At 45.3% G+C, this 15,799-nt stretch overlaps 2 protein-coding genes and 1 non-coding gene across 4 annotated transcripts in view; all 3 read right to left on the bottom strand.

Moving 5' to 3' along the window:
- The window catches only part of SELENOT (selenoprotein T), a 31,566-nt gene extending 28,077 nt beyond the window's left edge, over window positions 1-3,489 (bottom strand). Inside the window, exon 1 of one of the 2 annotated variants that reach the window (XM_060197526.1) lies at window positions 3,268-3,489. In XM_060197526.1, coding sequence (XP_060053509.1) covers window positions 3,268-3,404 — 137 coding nt within the window. In that variant the 5' untranslated portion in view covers window positions 3,405-3,489. The remainder of the gene's footprint in view (window positions 1-3,267) is intronic. The other variant, XM_060197525.1, reaches the window with a different exon arrangement.
- EIF2A (eukaryotic translation initiation factor 2A) overlaps window positions 3,436-15,799 on the bottom strand; it is a 53,164-nt gene continuing 40,800 nt past the window's right edge. Inside the window, exon 13 of the mRNA XM_060197084.1 lies at window positions 3,436-3,625. Within this exon, the coding sequence (XP_060053067.1) occupies window positions 3,436-3,625 (190 nt within the window). The remainder of the gene's footprint in view (window positions 3,626-15,799) is intronic.
- LOC132540658 (small nucleolar RNA SNORD10) lies at window positions 4,836-4,963 on the bottom strand. The gene has a single exon (XR_009551845.1). It is a non-coding gene; the product is annotated as a small nucleolar RNA SNORD10 (small nucleolar RNA).

Genomic DNA, 15,799 nt, shown 5'->3' on the forward strand with positions numbered 1-15,799 from the left:
TTGTTAGGACAGAGAGAAATGGAGAGAGGAGGGGAAGACAGAGAGGGGGAGAGAAAGATAGACACCTGCAGACCTGCTTCGTCACCTGTGAAGGGACTCCCCTGCAGGTGGGGAGCCAGGGGCTCGAACTGGGATCCTTGAGCCAGTCCTTGCACTTCGCGCCACGTGGGATCCTTGAGCCAGTCCTTGCACTTTGCGCCACGTGTGTTTAACCGGCTGTGCTACCACAATAAAGCGATTTCTAATTACAGCTTTAAAACAGAAGAATGCAGGCTGAGAATGCAGCTTAGTGGTAAAACGCATTCCTTACCTACATGAGGTCTTAGTCTCAACACCCTGTACCCCCCACCATCAAGAACATCCTACAAGCACTTACTACACTTTTGGAACAAATCTGAGCTCAAAGAAGAATATAATTATTATTATTACTTTAATGAGAGACAAAGAAACAGAGACCAGACAGCATAATGGTTCTGCAGAAGACTTCCCCATGCCTGAGGCTTCAAGGTCTCTGGTTCAACCGCAGCCACCATATGCCAAAGCTGAGCAGTGCTGATATTTCTCTCTTTCTGTTTATCTCTCCATCTCCCCCCCCATGCAAATAAAATTTCAAAAGGTCTGAGAGACAGACCCAGGTTGGAGCCTGTACCTACCTGGGTTGTGCACATGGCAAAGCAGAACACTATCAACTGAGCTACTAGACACAACGGACAGATAATTATAATATTTTTAAGGATTTTAGTTATTTATTAATGAGAAAGACAGGAGAGAAAGAGCCAGACATCACTCTGGTACACGTGCTGCTGGTGATTGAACTCAGGGCCTCATGCTTGACAGTCTAGTGCCGTAGCCACTGTGCCACCTCCCGGACCACAAGGATAATTATAATCTTTAAATCTTTAGTACACTTGAATATAGCAAAGCTGACAAAGTTGTATTAATTGGGGGGGGGGGGTCTGAGAACTTTTGTTTTTAATTTCTTTACAGCCAACAGTAAATAGTTTGTACATGCATAACTCTTCTCAGTGTTCCACATAACAATACAAGCCCCACTACGTCCTGTCATCCTTTTCCAGGACTTGCACTCTCCCACCCTAGAGTCTTTTACTTTGGTGCAAAACACTATATATATATATTTTTTTACCAGAGCATTGCTCAGCTCTGGCTTATGATAGTATGGAAGTTGAACCTAGGACATTAGGTACCTGCAGCATGAAAGCCACTTTTGCATAACCACTATGCTATCTCCCAGCCCTTTGACGCAGCTGATTTGACAATTTTGGTCCATACTCCCAGCAGAGGAGAAATGGTAGGGGTAAGATGACCAGAGAGCTCTGAACTTCAACTCCATCAAGACCCAGAGAAAGAGGAGGAAAAAAGCAAAGACACTTGGATGTTGTGACAGGTGTAGGTGTGACTTGGAAAGGAAAAGAAGATAGGACCATGGGGGTTGGGGGCACGGATGGGCAAATATACACAAATATACAGTTGTAGAAATAATAGTGACCCTCTACCTGCAACCTCAGAACTGCTGCGGATTCCAATGGAGGAACTGGGGATTCAGAACTCTAGTGGTGAGAACACTGCAGAGTTGAAATCGTTATCTTCTGATTTTGTAAGTCAATATTAAATTACTACTGCTAAAATATTAATAATAAATATGCAATGATCTGTGGTCCAGGAGATAGCACAGTGGATAAAGCACTGGACTCTCAAGCATAAGGTCCTGAGTTCAATCCCTGGCAGCACATGTACCAGAATGATGTCTGGTTCCTTCTCTCTCCTATCTTTCTCATTAATAAAATAAAATCTTTTAAAAAATATATGCAATGATTTGACCAACCTCTCCTTGAAGGGCATAAAAAACTTTGTCGGGGCAGCTGGGTGGTGACACACCTGATTGAGTGCAGGGGGGAGAGCTGTCAGTGGTGAAGCAGGGCTGCAGGTGTCTATCTCTCTTGCTCTTTTTTTAAGGCTTTTTTTTTTTTTAAAGAGCTCCTTTAAAAAATTTTTTTACTTATGAGAAAGACAGGAGGGGAGAGAGAGTGAGAAAGAGCCAGACATCACTCTGGTACATGTGCTGCCGGGGATCGAACTCGGGACCTCATGCTTGAGAGTCCAAAGCTGTATCACTGCACCACCTCCCGGACCACAAGGCATACTTTAAAGACTTATTTATTCATCCATGAGAAATGAGAGGAGAGAAAGAAGCAGACAGCACTCTGGTACATGTGCTGCCGGGGACTGAACTCAGGACCTCATGCTTGAGAGTCCAATGCTTTATCCACTGCGCCACCTCCCGGTCCACTCTCTTCCTCTCTACCCCTCCTTCCCTTCTCGACATTTGGCTCTTTCCTTTTTTTAATTGTTATTTACTATTGGATAGAGAGAGAAATAAATTGAGTCGGGAGAAAAAGCGACAGAAAGACGCCTGCAGCCACGAGGCTTCCCCCCTGCAGGTGGGGGGGCCAAGGACTTGAACCCAGGTCCTTGCGGGCTGCTAACGTGAGCGCTTAACCACGCGCACCACCGCCTGGCCCCAACATCTGGCTGTCTCTATCCAATCAGTAAGGTAATTAAAATAAAAAAATGTTTGGGGGCAGGAAAAAAAATCGTTCTGCAATTTAACGATTTGGTGTTATGATAATGACTTTAACCCGGCGCCTTTTTAAGTCTTTTTCCAGCCTCCCCCGACTGCACGTGCCGGCGTTACAGCTCAGCTCCTAACGCTTAACCCACCCGGAGCCGGGAGCCGTCGGGGCCGCACGAGCCGCGGCCGGAGAAGCTGCAGGCGCCGCCGCCGGGGCGGGCAAGACCGGCGGCCGCGGGGCGGGTGCGGGTGGCGGCGCGAGCAGCCGAGCCCCGGCGGCGATGGCGGATCCCGGCTGCCCCGGGCCCAGCGGGCAGCGTCCGCCGCCGCCTCCCCCAACAGTCACCGCGGCGGCGCCCTGCACCCGCCTGGATGAACCTTCGCCCAGCGGGGCGAGCGGCCTCCCCGCACAGCCCGGGGAGAGAGAGCCGGGGGACAGGCGACCGGCCGGCAGGTCCCGTTCGCTGTGCCCTCCGCTTCGCCCCCACGCCGCACGCCCACCGTCCTCGGAAGCCCGAGCCGGCGTGGAGCGGGGTCCGCCCGCCCGCCCGCCCGCCCGCGGCGGAGGCGCCCTTCTCCCCCGCCGGGGTGGAACGGTCGGCTAGGCCGCGAAGCCGGGGCCTCGCGTGGCGGGCGGCGCCCGGCGGAGGGAGGCGCGGCGGGGTCGGCAAACTCACCAGATCTGGAACTTGAGCAGCGGGCCCGTGGCGTACTGCATTTTTAGCCTCTTGCCCGGCACGCCGCCCAGATTGGTCGAGGCGTCGCTTCGGACCATCGCCGAAGCCGCCATCAAGAGAAGAAGCAAAAGCCGCATCGTCACGGAGCGCGCTGCCTCTCAGCCGCCCTCACAGTGACTGCAGCCAAGCCAGGCCGAAGGGAGGGCCAGCCGCTCCCCACTGCGCAGGCGCCGTCGGCCAAGGTCGCGGAGGGAAGCGGAAGTGCGCCTGCGCGGCTGGTCGCCTGCTCAGCCCCCGCGCCTGCGCACAGTTCGGAGGCAGCGCTGACCCGTCTGGTGGTGCTGACCCACCATCTTGACTGTGTGCGGATAGTGCTTGGGAATCTGATACTCAAGAGGGGAGCCTCGCAGGTGGAAGAACGTCAAAAGAGCCTATTTATTATTTTTATTTTTCTTAGGTCCCGGCAATTTTGGACTGTTCTTGCAGTTTCATTAACGCAGACATTTAGCTGTCTGCAACACTCAGGGACATCAATTAGCAGCCTTGATTCAGGTGTAGAAAATAAAAAGAGAGGGGAGTCGGGCTGTAGCGCAGTGGGTTAATTGCAGGTGGCGCAAAGCACAAGGACCGGCATAAGGATCCCGGTTCGAACCCCGGCTCCCCACCTGCAGGGGAGTCCCTTCACAGACGGTGAAGCAGGTCTGCAGGTGTCTATCTTTCTCTCCTCCTTTCTGTCTTCCCTTCTCTCTCCATTTCTCTCTGTCCTATCCAACAACGACAATAATAACTACAACAATAAAACAACAAGGGCAACAAAAGGGAATAAATAAATAAAATAAATATTTAAAAAAAGAAAATAAAAAGAGAAAGCCAGGCCCTTCCAGTTCTAATGCATATCAACTCTTGATACGCTTTTTCTCCAATTTTGCAATAGTTATCTCTCCTAAAAGAATACAGTTTTTGTTTTGTTTTTTTACCAGAGCACTGCTCACTCAGTTCTGGTTGGGGTGGTGCGGGGGATTGAACTTTGGGACTTCGGAGCCCAAAAGGGTCTCTGCAGAACCATTACGTTATCTACCCCCGAAAAAATAAGAGTTTTTTCTTCACATACATATTTTTAAAATATTTATTTCCTTTTTGTTGCCCTTGCTGTTTTTATTGTTTTAGTTATTGTTATTGATGTTGTTCTTGTTGGATAGGATAGACAGGAGGGGAAGACAGAGAGGGGGAGAGAAAGACAGACACCTGCAGACCTGCTTCACTGCTTGTGAAGTGACTCCCCTGCAGGTGGGGAGCCGGGGGCTCGAACCGGGATTCTTAAGCTGGTCCTTGCGCTTTGTGCCACATGCACTTAACCTGCTGCCCAACTCCACACATACATTTTTTATGTGTTTCATTTTAATGAGAGACAGAAAAACCAGAGCACTACACAGACTTATGATGGTGATGCGGGTTGCATCTGGGATTTTTGGAACTTTAGGCTTGAAAGTCTTTTTGCGTAATTAATATGCTATCTCCCCAACCAAAGGATATATTCTTTTTTTTTTTTTTTTTTTTTTTTTTTGTCTGTGCTCAGAACACAAAGACTGATCCTTTACCTAGGACCCCATGCTAAACAGCAGGAAGTAGAACACCACCTGGGCTTAGACCTCAGGAAGCCAGGCTCAGATGACACACACGGGGTTAATCAGAGTCCAAGGACCTATTTCTCTTAAAAGATTTATTTAGGGGCCAGGTGGTGGCGCACCTGGCTGAGCGCACATGTTACAGTGCGCAAGGACTCAGGTTGGAGCCCCTGCTCCCCACCTGCAGGGGGAAAGCTTCACAAGTGGTGAAGCAGTGCTGCAGGTGTCTCTCTGTCTCTCTCCCTCTCTATCACCCCCTTCCCTCTCAATTTCTGACTGTCTCTATCCAACAGATAAAGATTTAAAAAAAAAAAGATTTATTTATGCCCCCCACCTGCAGGGGGGCGGTCGCTTCACAAACAGTGAAGCAGGTCTGCAGGTGTCTTTCTCTCCCCTTCTGTCTTCCCCTCTTCTCTGCATTTCTCTCTGTCCTATCCAACAACAACAACAAATAATAACAACAACAACGACTTCAACGATAAACAAGAGCAACAAAGGGAGAAAAATAGCCTCCAGGAGCAGTGGAACTGAGCCCAGCAATAACCCTAGAGGCTAAAAAAAAAAAAAAAAAAGATAGAGGTTTATTTTTGATGAAGGAGAGAAAGGATTAATGATTAAAAAAAAAAAAAAACAGGTCTAGGCGCAGCTCTGGCCTATGTGGTGCCAGGTATAGAACCTGGAGCCTCATGCATACAAGTTTTGTGTTTAAATAGTGAGCTGCCCCCCTGAAAAGACATTGTGAAGGGCTGGCGAAATAACAATAGTTCCCTTGGGTAGTGTGCTGCTTTGCCATGTGTGCGACCCAGGTTCAAGCCTGGACCCCATCACATTGCAGGAAGTTTCAGTGCTATGATCTCTTTCATTCTCCCTTCCTCTCTCATTTCTGCCTGACTCTACCAAAAAAAAAGTCAATGGTATACTAGAATAAATTAATACATTTAAAAATTTTTTATGTATTTATTGGATAGAGTTAGCCAGAAATTGAGAGGATAGGGAGTGTTAGAGGGGGAGAGAGACAGAGAGACACCTGTAACCTTGCCTCACCACTTACAAAGCTTTTCCCCTGTGGGTGGGGACCAAGGGTTCCAACTCCCACTCCTTGCGAATTGTAACACATGTGCTCAACCAGGTGCCATCACCAACCCAAATTAATACCTTATTCCTTAATGACCTCTAATAACTATTTGCATTTTCGTAATCCTGACTGTAGTTCTAACCACATATCTCCCACAGACAGAAATGTCAGATATCATTTCTTTAAGGAAAAAAAAGAAAGGAAGGAAGGAAGGAAGGAAGACAGAAAGAAAGAAAGAAAGAAAGAAAGAAAGAAAGAAAGAAAGAAAGAAAGAAAGAAAGAAAGAAAGAAAGGAAGAAAGAAAAAAAAAGGAAAAAAGAAGAAAATAAACAAACTATTCCGGGAGTCGGGCAGTAGTGCAGCTGGTTAAGCGCACGTGGCGCTCTAACCGGGATCCTTTAGCCGATCCTTGTGCTTTGTGCCATGTGCACTTAACCCAGTACGCTACCCACACCCATATATATTTATATTTTAAACCCAGTAGCTGGGGAGATAGCAACAGTTGTAGCAAAACAAACTTTCAGGCCTGAGGCCACAGAGGACTCAGTTTCAATTCCTTTGGCACCACCATAAGTCAGAGCTCATCAGTGTTCTGGTTAGAAAATAAATGAAGGGCCGGCAAAATAGTTCCCATAGCTTTGCAGTGTGCACCATCCAGGCTGAAGCCTCAGTGCTGTGCTTTCTTTCCCCCTCTCTGCCTGTGTCTCACTCTTTCTATCTGAAAATGTCAGTCCAGAGTAGTGAACTCACTGAAAGGACCAAATTAATAATAAAAATGAATTAAATTAAAAGATAAAAAGGGACTGCTGGGGAAATGGCTCAATCGGTCAGAGTGTTAGGTTTGCATTCTGAGGTTCCCAGTTCAATTCCCAGCACCTCTTGTACCAGAGTAGTGCTCTGACTTCGCACTCTCTCTGTCTCATGTGAGACCTCCTATATTTCTCATTAATAAATAAATCAAGTATTTTTTAAAAAGTCTTTAAAAAATAAAAAAAAAAGAAAGAGGCTTTGGTGCTGATGTCTCTTTCAATCTCTTGTCTCTCTGCCTGTCTATAGCTAAAAAAAATAATAATAAATAAGAAAAAATACTTCAAAAAGTTAAATCTGGGGGTTGGGCAGTAGCGCAGCGTTTTAAGCGCAGGTGGCGCAAAGCACAAGGACCGGAGAAGGGACCCTGGTTCAAGCCCCGGCTCCCCACCTGCAGGGGTGTCTCTTCACAGGTGGTGAAGCAGGTCTGCAGGTGTCTATCTTTCTCTCCCCCTCTCTGTCTTCCCCTCCTCTCTCCATTTCTCTCTGTCCTATCCAACAATGATGACACCAATAACAACAACAATAAAACAGCAAGGGCAACAAAAGGGAAATAAAAGCAAAATTTAAAAAAAAATTTAAGTCTTGAAAAAAATTAAATCTTGGAGCCAGGAGGTGTCACACCTGGTTAAGTGCTCACATTACAGTGCACAAGGACCCAGGTTCAATACTCTGGTCCCCACCTGCAGGGGGAAAGCTTAATGAATAGTGAAGCAGGGCTGCAGGTGTCTCTCTCTCTCTCTCTCCCCCTATCTCCCCTCTCCTCTCAAAGTTTTTCCGTCTCTATCCAGTAATAAAAATAAAATTCTTTTATTAAATAACTAAGTCTTTAAAAGACAGTAATCCTGTTAATACCACTCAATGCTCATGTTTCACCTGTCTTAATATTTATTTTTGTTTTTTTATTATTAATTTTTAATATTTATTCCCTTTTGTTGTCCTTGTTGTATTATTGATGTTGTTGTTGATGTCGTCGTTGTTGGATAGAACAGAGAGAAATGGGAGAGAGGAGTGGAAGACAGAGGGGGGAGAGAAAGATAGACACCTGCAGACCTGCTTCACTGTTTGTGAAGCGACTCCCCTGCAGGTGGGGAGCCGGAGCTTGAGCCCAAGTCTTCGCGCATGTGAACATGCAGGATCAATCAAATGTGCCATCACCACCCGGCCCCCCTCTGGCTCTCTATCTGTAATTTTTGAATTAATTGCCCTCATGTGGTATCCAGGCTCAAATTCAGGGTTGTGATCACATACATCAGACAAGTGCTCTTCTGACAATCCAAATCTCTGGCCCCCAAACCACTTTAAAAAATAATAAATCTTGGGTGGGGGAGATAGCATAATGATTATGCAAACAGACTCTCATGCCTGAGGTTCCAAGGTCCCATGTTCAATACCCCAACCACCATAAGCCAAAGCTGAGCAATGCTCTGGACAAATAAAAATATAAAAATAATAGTAATAACAATAGTAGTAGTAGTAAATCTATACTAGCTTTCCCATTTAAGTTTCTTATAATAACTACTTGTATTAGTACCTCTATGGGAAAACACCATTTTATAAACGGTTAGCCTACACATTTTGGTACATATTTCACTTGTAGCCAAAAGGTGATGGCTGACAACTGAAGAGGGCTAAGGTTAATAAATAGCAGGGGGGCAGGGAGGTAACATAATGGTTCTGCAAAAGTTCTGAAGTTCTAAGCATCACCTTATGCCAGAACTGTGGACTGCTCTGGAAACAAGTACCGGTAAGGAGATAAAGAAGATGAGGTCAAACATTTGACAGTGCAGAAAAACAAGCAGCACCCATGCTACTAGCTAGGTTCTAAAATTTCTAGTGCCTTAATACTTTATACGCTGATCTATGGTGCCCTCTAGTGGCCATTTAAGGAACTGTACTTTGGGCAAACCGATAGGTAACAATGATTTACAAATTCATTTAAAAACATATATGTATCAAGAGAACTCAGCAAACTTAGCACCAAAAAAGCAAATGACCCCATCCGAAAATGGGCAGAGGATATAAGACATTCACTTCAGAGGAGATCCAAAAGGCTAACAAACATATGAAAAACTGTTCCAGGTCGCTTCTTCTTCTTCTAGCGTTTGCCCTTCTTCCGTAGCCAGTCAACAGCGTCAGGTTGAGCCTGATGTAAAGTTTCGAGACCTCCAGGTCGCTGATTGTCAGAGAGATGCAAATAAAGACAGCATTGCGATACCACCTCACTCCTGTGAGAATGGCATACATCAAAAATGACAGCAGCAACAAATGTTGGAGAGACTATGGGGACAGAGGAACCCTTCTACACAGCTGGTGGGAATGTAAATTGGTCCAGCCTCTCTGGACAGCAGTCTGGAGAACTCTTACAAGGCTAGACATGGACCTTCCATATGACCCAGTAATTCCTCTCCTGGGATTATACCCCAAGGACTCCATAACACCCAACCAAAAAGAGGTGTGTACTCCTATGTTCATAGCAGCACAATTCATAATAGCTAAAACCTGGAAGGATCCCAGGTGCCCAACAACAGATGAGTGGCTGAGAAAGCTGTGGTATATATACACAATGGAATACTATGCAGCTATTAAGAACAATGAGCCCACCTTATCTGACCTATCTTGGACAGAGCTAGAAGGAATTATGTTAAGTCAGCTAAGTCAAAAAGATAAAGATGAGTATGGGATGTCCCCACTCATCAACAGAAGTTGAGAAAGAAGAACAGAAAGGGAAACTAAAAGCAGGATCTGATTAAATAGAGAGCAGAGCACCAATGTAAAAACACTGTGGTGAAGGGGAGGGTGGCCATTGGGCTTCCCGGCACGGTGGATGGTGGGGGGGCAGGGGTGGGTGGTGGGGATGGGACACAGTCTTTTGGTGGTGGGAGTGGTGTTTATATACAATCCTATTAAAGTGTAAACATTATATAAACCACTATTTAATTAATATGAGAGGCGAAAAACTGATGATATGTCTAGAACTTCTTAAAACACAGACTGAGTCTTTTTAATACATAGGCTGTCTTTGATCTGTTCTCTCCCAAAAGCCTAGACCAGGAAGAACAGAAGCAACCGACAGCACAGCTATATACAAGATGCTGGGTACTATACCCCAAACCCTATCAAAGGGACTTTCCAAAGTTAACCCTATCACCAAATAATGTGATGATAACAATAACTATCCACTGTCTTCTTGAACCCTAAGACAACAGGAACCTCACATTTCCACTATAGAGCCTATATTTCCCCCAGTCCTGGAACCTTTTCTGCATGCTGCTCTCAATTCAAATCAAATAATATTGCATCCGCAGATCACAACCTAATCAACACAACGAGTGCCACCCCAGCATGCTTCACTTCAGACTATGACCAGAGACTTCAGGTCATCACTCGGGTGAGACCTTTCCTTTCATAGTATTCTCTAATTCCATTCCAGGTGTTCCACTCCCCAATAAAGTCCCCAAACCTAGATATAGTCCAGGTCCCCTGAGATAGAGCATAGGTTCACCCATGCCCATAAACTAGGGGAAAAAATATATATACCTGAAAGCAGAAGTACACAAGAGCATGCAGGGAATACCCCCAACACTTCATCTGCACTATTACAGTCTTTAGGTCCATGATTGTTCAACAATTTGTTTGGCTTTGTATGTTAACTCTCTTTTCAGCCACCAGGTTCCGGATGCTGACCAGACTTCCCTGGACAGAAGACCCCATCAATGTGTACTGGAGTGCCATTTCCTCAGAGCCCCACCCTACTAGGGAAAGAGAGAGGCAGACTGGGAGTATGGATCAACCAGTCAATGCCCATGTTCAGTGGGGAAGCAATTACAGAAGCCAGACCTTCCACCTTCTGCAACCCACAATGACCCTGGATCCATACTCCCAGAGAGATAGAGAATGGGAAGGCTATCAGGGGAGGGGAGGGGATATGGAGATCGGGTTATGGGAATTGTGCAGAATTGTACCCCTCTTATTCTATGGTTTTGTTAATGTCTCCTTTCCTAAATAAGTAAAAAAAAAATAAAAAATAAAAAAATAAAATAAATTAAAAAACAAAAAAAAATGTATATAAAAACATATATGTATGGATGATGGTGGTGCACTAGTTAAGCACACACGATGTTGAAGGGCTTGGGTTCAAGCCCCCAGTTCCCACCTGCAGGGGGGAAGCTTCATGAGTTGGAGAAGCAGGTCTGCAGGTGTCTCTCTCTCCTTATGTCCCCACGCCTTCTATCTCAGTCTGTCTTTACCCAATAAACAAACTTTTTTTTTTTGCTCTAGGGTTATTACTGGGGTTCAGTGCCCACACTACAAACCCACTGCTCCTGGTGGCCATTTCTTCCATTTTATTCGTTAGGACAGTGAGAAATTGAGAGAAGAGGGGGGGATAGAGAAGGAGAGAAAGATAGATACCTGCAGACCAGCTCCTCTGCAGGTTGGGAGCCAGGGGCTTGAACCCGGACCACTACACAAGTCCTTTGCACTTAGTACTATGTACGCTTAACCAGGTGCACCACCACCCAGCCCTCAACAAACTAACAAATATTTAAAAATATAAAAACCCAGGAGCCAGAAGATAGTCCAACAGGTAAGGCACATGCCTTGCCCTTGCTTGTGGTCCATATTTGAGCACCAGAGGAAAGTTGAGTATTGTGATGTCTCTTTCTCTCTCTCTCTCTCCCTCTAATTTTATTTAATTTGATAGGACAGGGAGAAATTGAGATGAGGACGGGGAGTTAGAAAAAAAGAACAATACCTGCAGCCCTGTTCCACAGCTCATGAAGCTTCTCCCCTACAGGTGGGATCTTCCTCTCTCTCTGAAATAAAAATGAAAATCAGTCTAGGCAACCTTACTACATTGAAAAGAAACACACGGCTTTTCTAACTGATGTCTTTGTAGTAGAACCATCTTCCAGAGACCAGGGAGATTGCTCAGTGCACGTATGTATCCCTGGAGCGCATGCCAGGAGATGCACATGCATTTGCCTAATGGGAGCGGCACTCCGACTTCTCAGTCTGTCCCTCATGAAGTATTTCATAAAGATAATGAAATACATTGAAGAGGAATAAATCCCCACCAGCGGATGGGGGAAGCTTCATGAGTGGTGGAGCACAGCTGTAGGTGTCTCCTTCTCGCCTTGCTCCCCCCTTTGATTTGAGGGCTTAATCAGGTGCACCACCGCCTGTCTCCCCACATCCATCATAAAGAAAAGAGGGGGGCTGGGCGGTAGGACAACGAGTTAAGCTAACATGGCACAGAACACAAGGATCGTGAAAAGGATCCTGGTTCAAGCTCCCAGCTCCCCATCTGCAGGGGGAGTCGCTTCACAAGCAGTGAAGCAGGTCTGCAGGTGTCTATCTTTCTCTCCTCCTCTCTGTCTTCCCCTCCTCTCTCCATTTCTCTCTGTCCTATCAAACAATGACAGCAATAACAATAATGACAACAACGATAAGCAAGGGCAACAAAAGGAAAAAAACAGCCTCCAGGAACAGTGGATTCATAGAGTAGGCACTGAGCCCCACCAATAACCTTGGAGGCAAAAAAGAAAAGGTAAGAAAGAGAGAAAGAGAGAAAGAGAGAAAGAAAGAAAGAAAGAAAGAAAGAAAGAAAGAAAGAAAGAAAGAAGAGAGAGAAAAAAGGCCTCTTGGAGTAGCAGAGCCATTGTGCAGGCATCCAGCCCAAGTGATAACCCTGGTGGCAGACAAAAACACAAAAGAAAACAAAGGTTTACCCCCCCCCACACACACACACACAGAGTCTAGGTGTGGTAAAATCATGCATACACATAGCTCCCAAATCATTAAAGAAAAAAAAAAAAAAAAAAAGCCTTACAAGTGTGTGCTTTTTCTGACTTGCAACTTCAGGTAGCAAAATCAGCATATGTATTTGCCTCTTTTCCTTTGCAGGATCCTAGAGAAAAACAATAAATCCCAGGGAAGGCTAGGAAAAGGCAGTTGACTGTGAAAGGATTGCAGAAAACAGAAAGCAGATGGGATGATGCGAATTGGCTTCCCTATCTGTCGTTAAAGTTCGGGGCTCCAGTAGGCCGGGCTAGCTTCGCGGCAGTAGACAGAGACTCGTGGACACACGGCTGGGCAGAGAAGCTGTATTTCTTTATTCACGAACAACGATTCAAAACCTAACTCAAACCAATCACCACACAGATCTGTCCTGCATCCTTCTCCTCTGGTGGCAGCAGCAAGAACTCTTGAAGTCCTTAGGGGCAGGGGGCGGGGAGAAGGGGGGCACAAAGCTAGCGGGGGCCAAACCACAATCTGGGGGGGTGGGAGGGGCGAGACCAAACCAATGTGAAGCATAGCAACACCTATCATTTCCGCAAAAAAATAGAACAAAGGTGAAGACAGAAGCTAGGAAAGCCTGAGGAATTTTAAGAACCCAATGGAACTGAAGAGTAAGGGAAGAGGCTGGCTGTTAAATGTGTTGGTGTTGTGGGTTGGGCAGTAGTGCAGCAGGTTAAGTGCACATGGCATAAAGCACAAGGATCACGGTTCGAACCCCCAGCTCCCCACCTGCAGGGTAGTTGCTTCACAAGTGAAGCAGGTCTGCAGGTGTCTTTCTCTCCCCCACTCTGTCTTCCCCTCCTATCTCCATTTCTCTCTGTCCTATCCGGCAACAACAATAACCACAACAACATTAAAGCAAGGGCAACATAAAGGAAAATAAATTTAAAAAATTTTTTTAAAGGAAATATTAAAAAAATAATGTGTTGGTGTCTTCAGTCTAACCAGGTGTTCAGTTCTAGCCGCATCTTGTCAGCCTCACAGGGCTGAACTCCCTTACTGGTGGGCTGTAATCAAGTTGGACAGGCTGGGGGATTTATTTATGAGAAACTGAGAGGAGAGTGGAAGACAGGGAGACAGACTGAGAGACAGCCAGAAATTGAGAGGAAGGGGGATGCAGAGAGGGCGAAAGAGACACCTGCAGTACTGCTTGACACTTAATGAAGTTTTCCCCAGGTTCAATCTCTAGTACCACAAGCCAGAGCTGAGAAGTGCTATTGCAAAAATGTGTGTGTGTGTGTGTGTGTGTGTAAACCAGAAAGGGAGAGAAGAGTGAGGCAAAGGGAGAATAGCACCATAACTTAGTTGCAGTAGGAACAGGGTTTAAACTTGTGGCACGCCCATGACACAGAAGACACACTGTTTTGATAAGCTATCTTGTCAGCCCTACAAAAAAACTTGACATTTCTAGGTAATGCGCTATTTCTTTTTTTTTTAAGTTTTTTTGTATGTTTATTTATTTTCCCTTGTTTTTTATTGTTGTTGTAGGTATTATTTTTGTTATTATTGATGTTGTCTGTATTAGGTAGGACAGAGAGGGGGAGAGAAAGATAAGACACCTGCAGACGTGCTTCATCGCCTGTGAAGCGACTCCCCTGCAGGTAGGTGGGAAGCCGGGGACTCAAACTGGTATCCTTGCGCTGGTCCTTGCATTTTGCGCCACCTGCGCTTAACCCATTGTGCTACTCCTTTTTTTTTTTTTTTTTTTTGCTATTTCTTTTATTGCTTGCATTGTACCAATAAGCTCAAATTAGTCGTAGTTTTTAAAATGTGATGTTTTGGGGGCTGGGCAGTAGCGCAGCGGGTTAAGCGCACATGGCACAAAGTGCAAGGATCGGTGTAATGATCTCGGTTTGAGGCCCCAGCTCCCCACATGCATGGAAGTCGCTTCACAGATGGTGAAGCAGGTCTGCAGATGTCTGTCTTCCCCTTTCTCCATTTCTCTCTGTCCTATCCAAAAAAAAAAAAAAAATCAAGTTAAAAAAAAAATGTGCCTGGTCTGGGAGGTGACGCAGTGATAAAGCTTTGGACTCTCAAGCATAAGGTCCTGAGTTCAATCCCCAGCAGCACATGTACTAGAGTGATGTCTGGTTCTTTCTCTCTCCTCCTTTCTCATAAATAAATAAAATCTTTTAAAAAAAAATGTGGCGTTTTATTTCATCAAAATCTGGTTCAATTTTATGGTCTTGGTATCCAAGGCTGACTGATTCAGAGAAATACTACTCCTTCTTCCTTCTAGAACAAAGGACTTCATTTTGCCAAGTCTGGAACAGAAAGGTTGCCATAGTCCTTCCAGTCATTTCACCATTTGGAAGTTCCTCTAGTGGTCAGGAAGGTGGCATAGTGGGTAAAATGTTGGACTCTCAAGCACGAAGTCCTGGGCTCAGTCCCTGGCAATGCATTTACCAGACTGAAGTCTGATTCGCTCTTTCAGCCCCTCCCTCTCTCTCATTAATATAAATATGGTCCCAGATTCGATCCCTATAACAAAATAAGTCAGAGTTAAGCAGTGCCCTGGTTAAAAAAATAGTAACAGTAAAATAAAACAAGTTCCAAGTTCACCTAGTAGAACATACTTACTCTGTGTAACTCCTTGAGTTTGAACCAGGTCACCAAGGGGGAGTGTCTGGGAGGAGAGCTCCATGATGGAGAAAACAGTGTTATGGTCTCTTCTCTTTCAGACAAACAAAAGGAATTTTAAAAAACGGTTGATGGAGGGGGGTCAGGTGGTGGCACACCTGGTTGAGCGCACATGTTATAATGCACAAGGACCCAGGTTTGAGTCCCCGGTTCCCACCTGCAGGGGAAAGCTTCATAAGTGGTGAAGCTGTGCTGCGGGTGTCCTCACTCCTCTCTCCCTTCCCTCTCAACTTCTTACTGTATCTATGCAATAGAAATATATAATTAAAAAAAAAAACGATTGAAAGGTTTAATACATACTATAGTATGAATGATAGTTGATAAAAACTATGAGGCTTCCAGGTGAAAAGGAATTTCACTGTCTCAGGATGGACTTTTCAACATTTTATTAGAAAGACAAAATATTAAAGCAATACAAACGTAATCTAAGCTCCTAGTATGAGAACTGAGCTAATACTGAAAGAAACTATATACTTGGTGTCATTTTTGACTATATCAAGTTTTTTTACATTTTATTTTTAATATTTATTTTCCCTTTTGTTGCCCTGCTTGTTTTTTCCCTTTTGTTGCCCTGCTTGTTTTT

The sequence above is a fragment of the Erinaceus europaeus genome, chromosome 9 (genome assembly GCF_950295315.1).
Source record: "Erinaceus europaeus chromosome 9, mEriEur2.1, whole genome shotgun sequence".
In the NCBI taxonomy this organism is placed as follows: Eukaryota; Metazoa; Chordata; class Mammalia; order Eulipotyphla; family Erinaceidae; genus Erinaceus; species Erinaceus europaeus.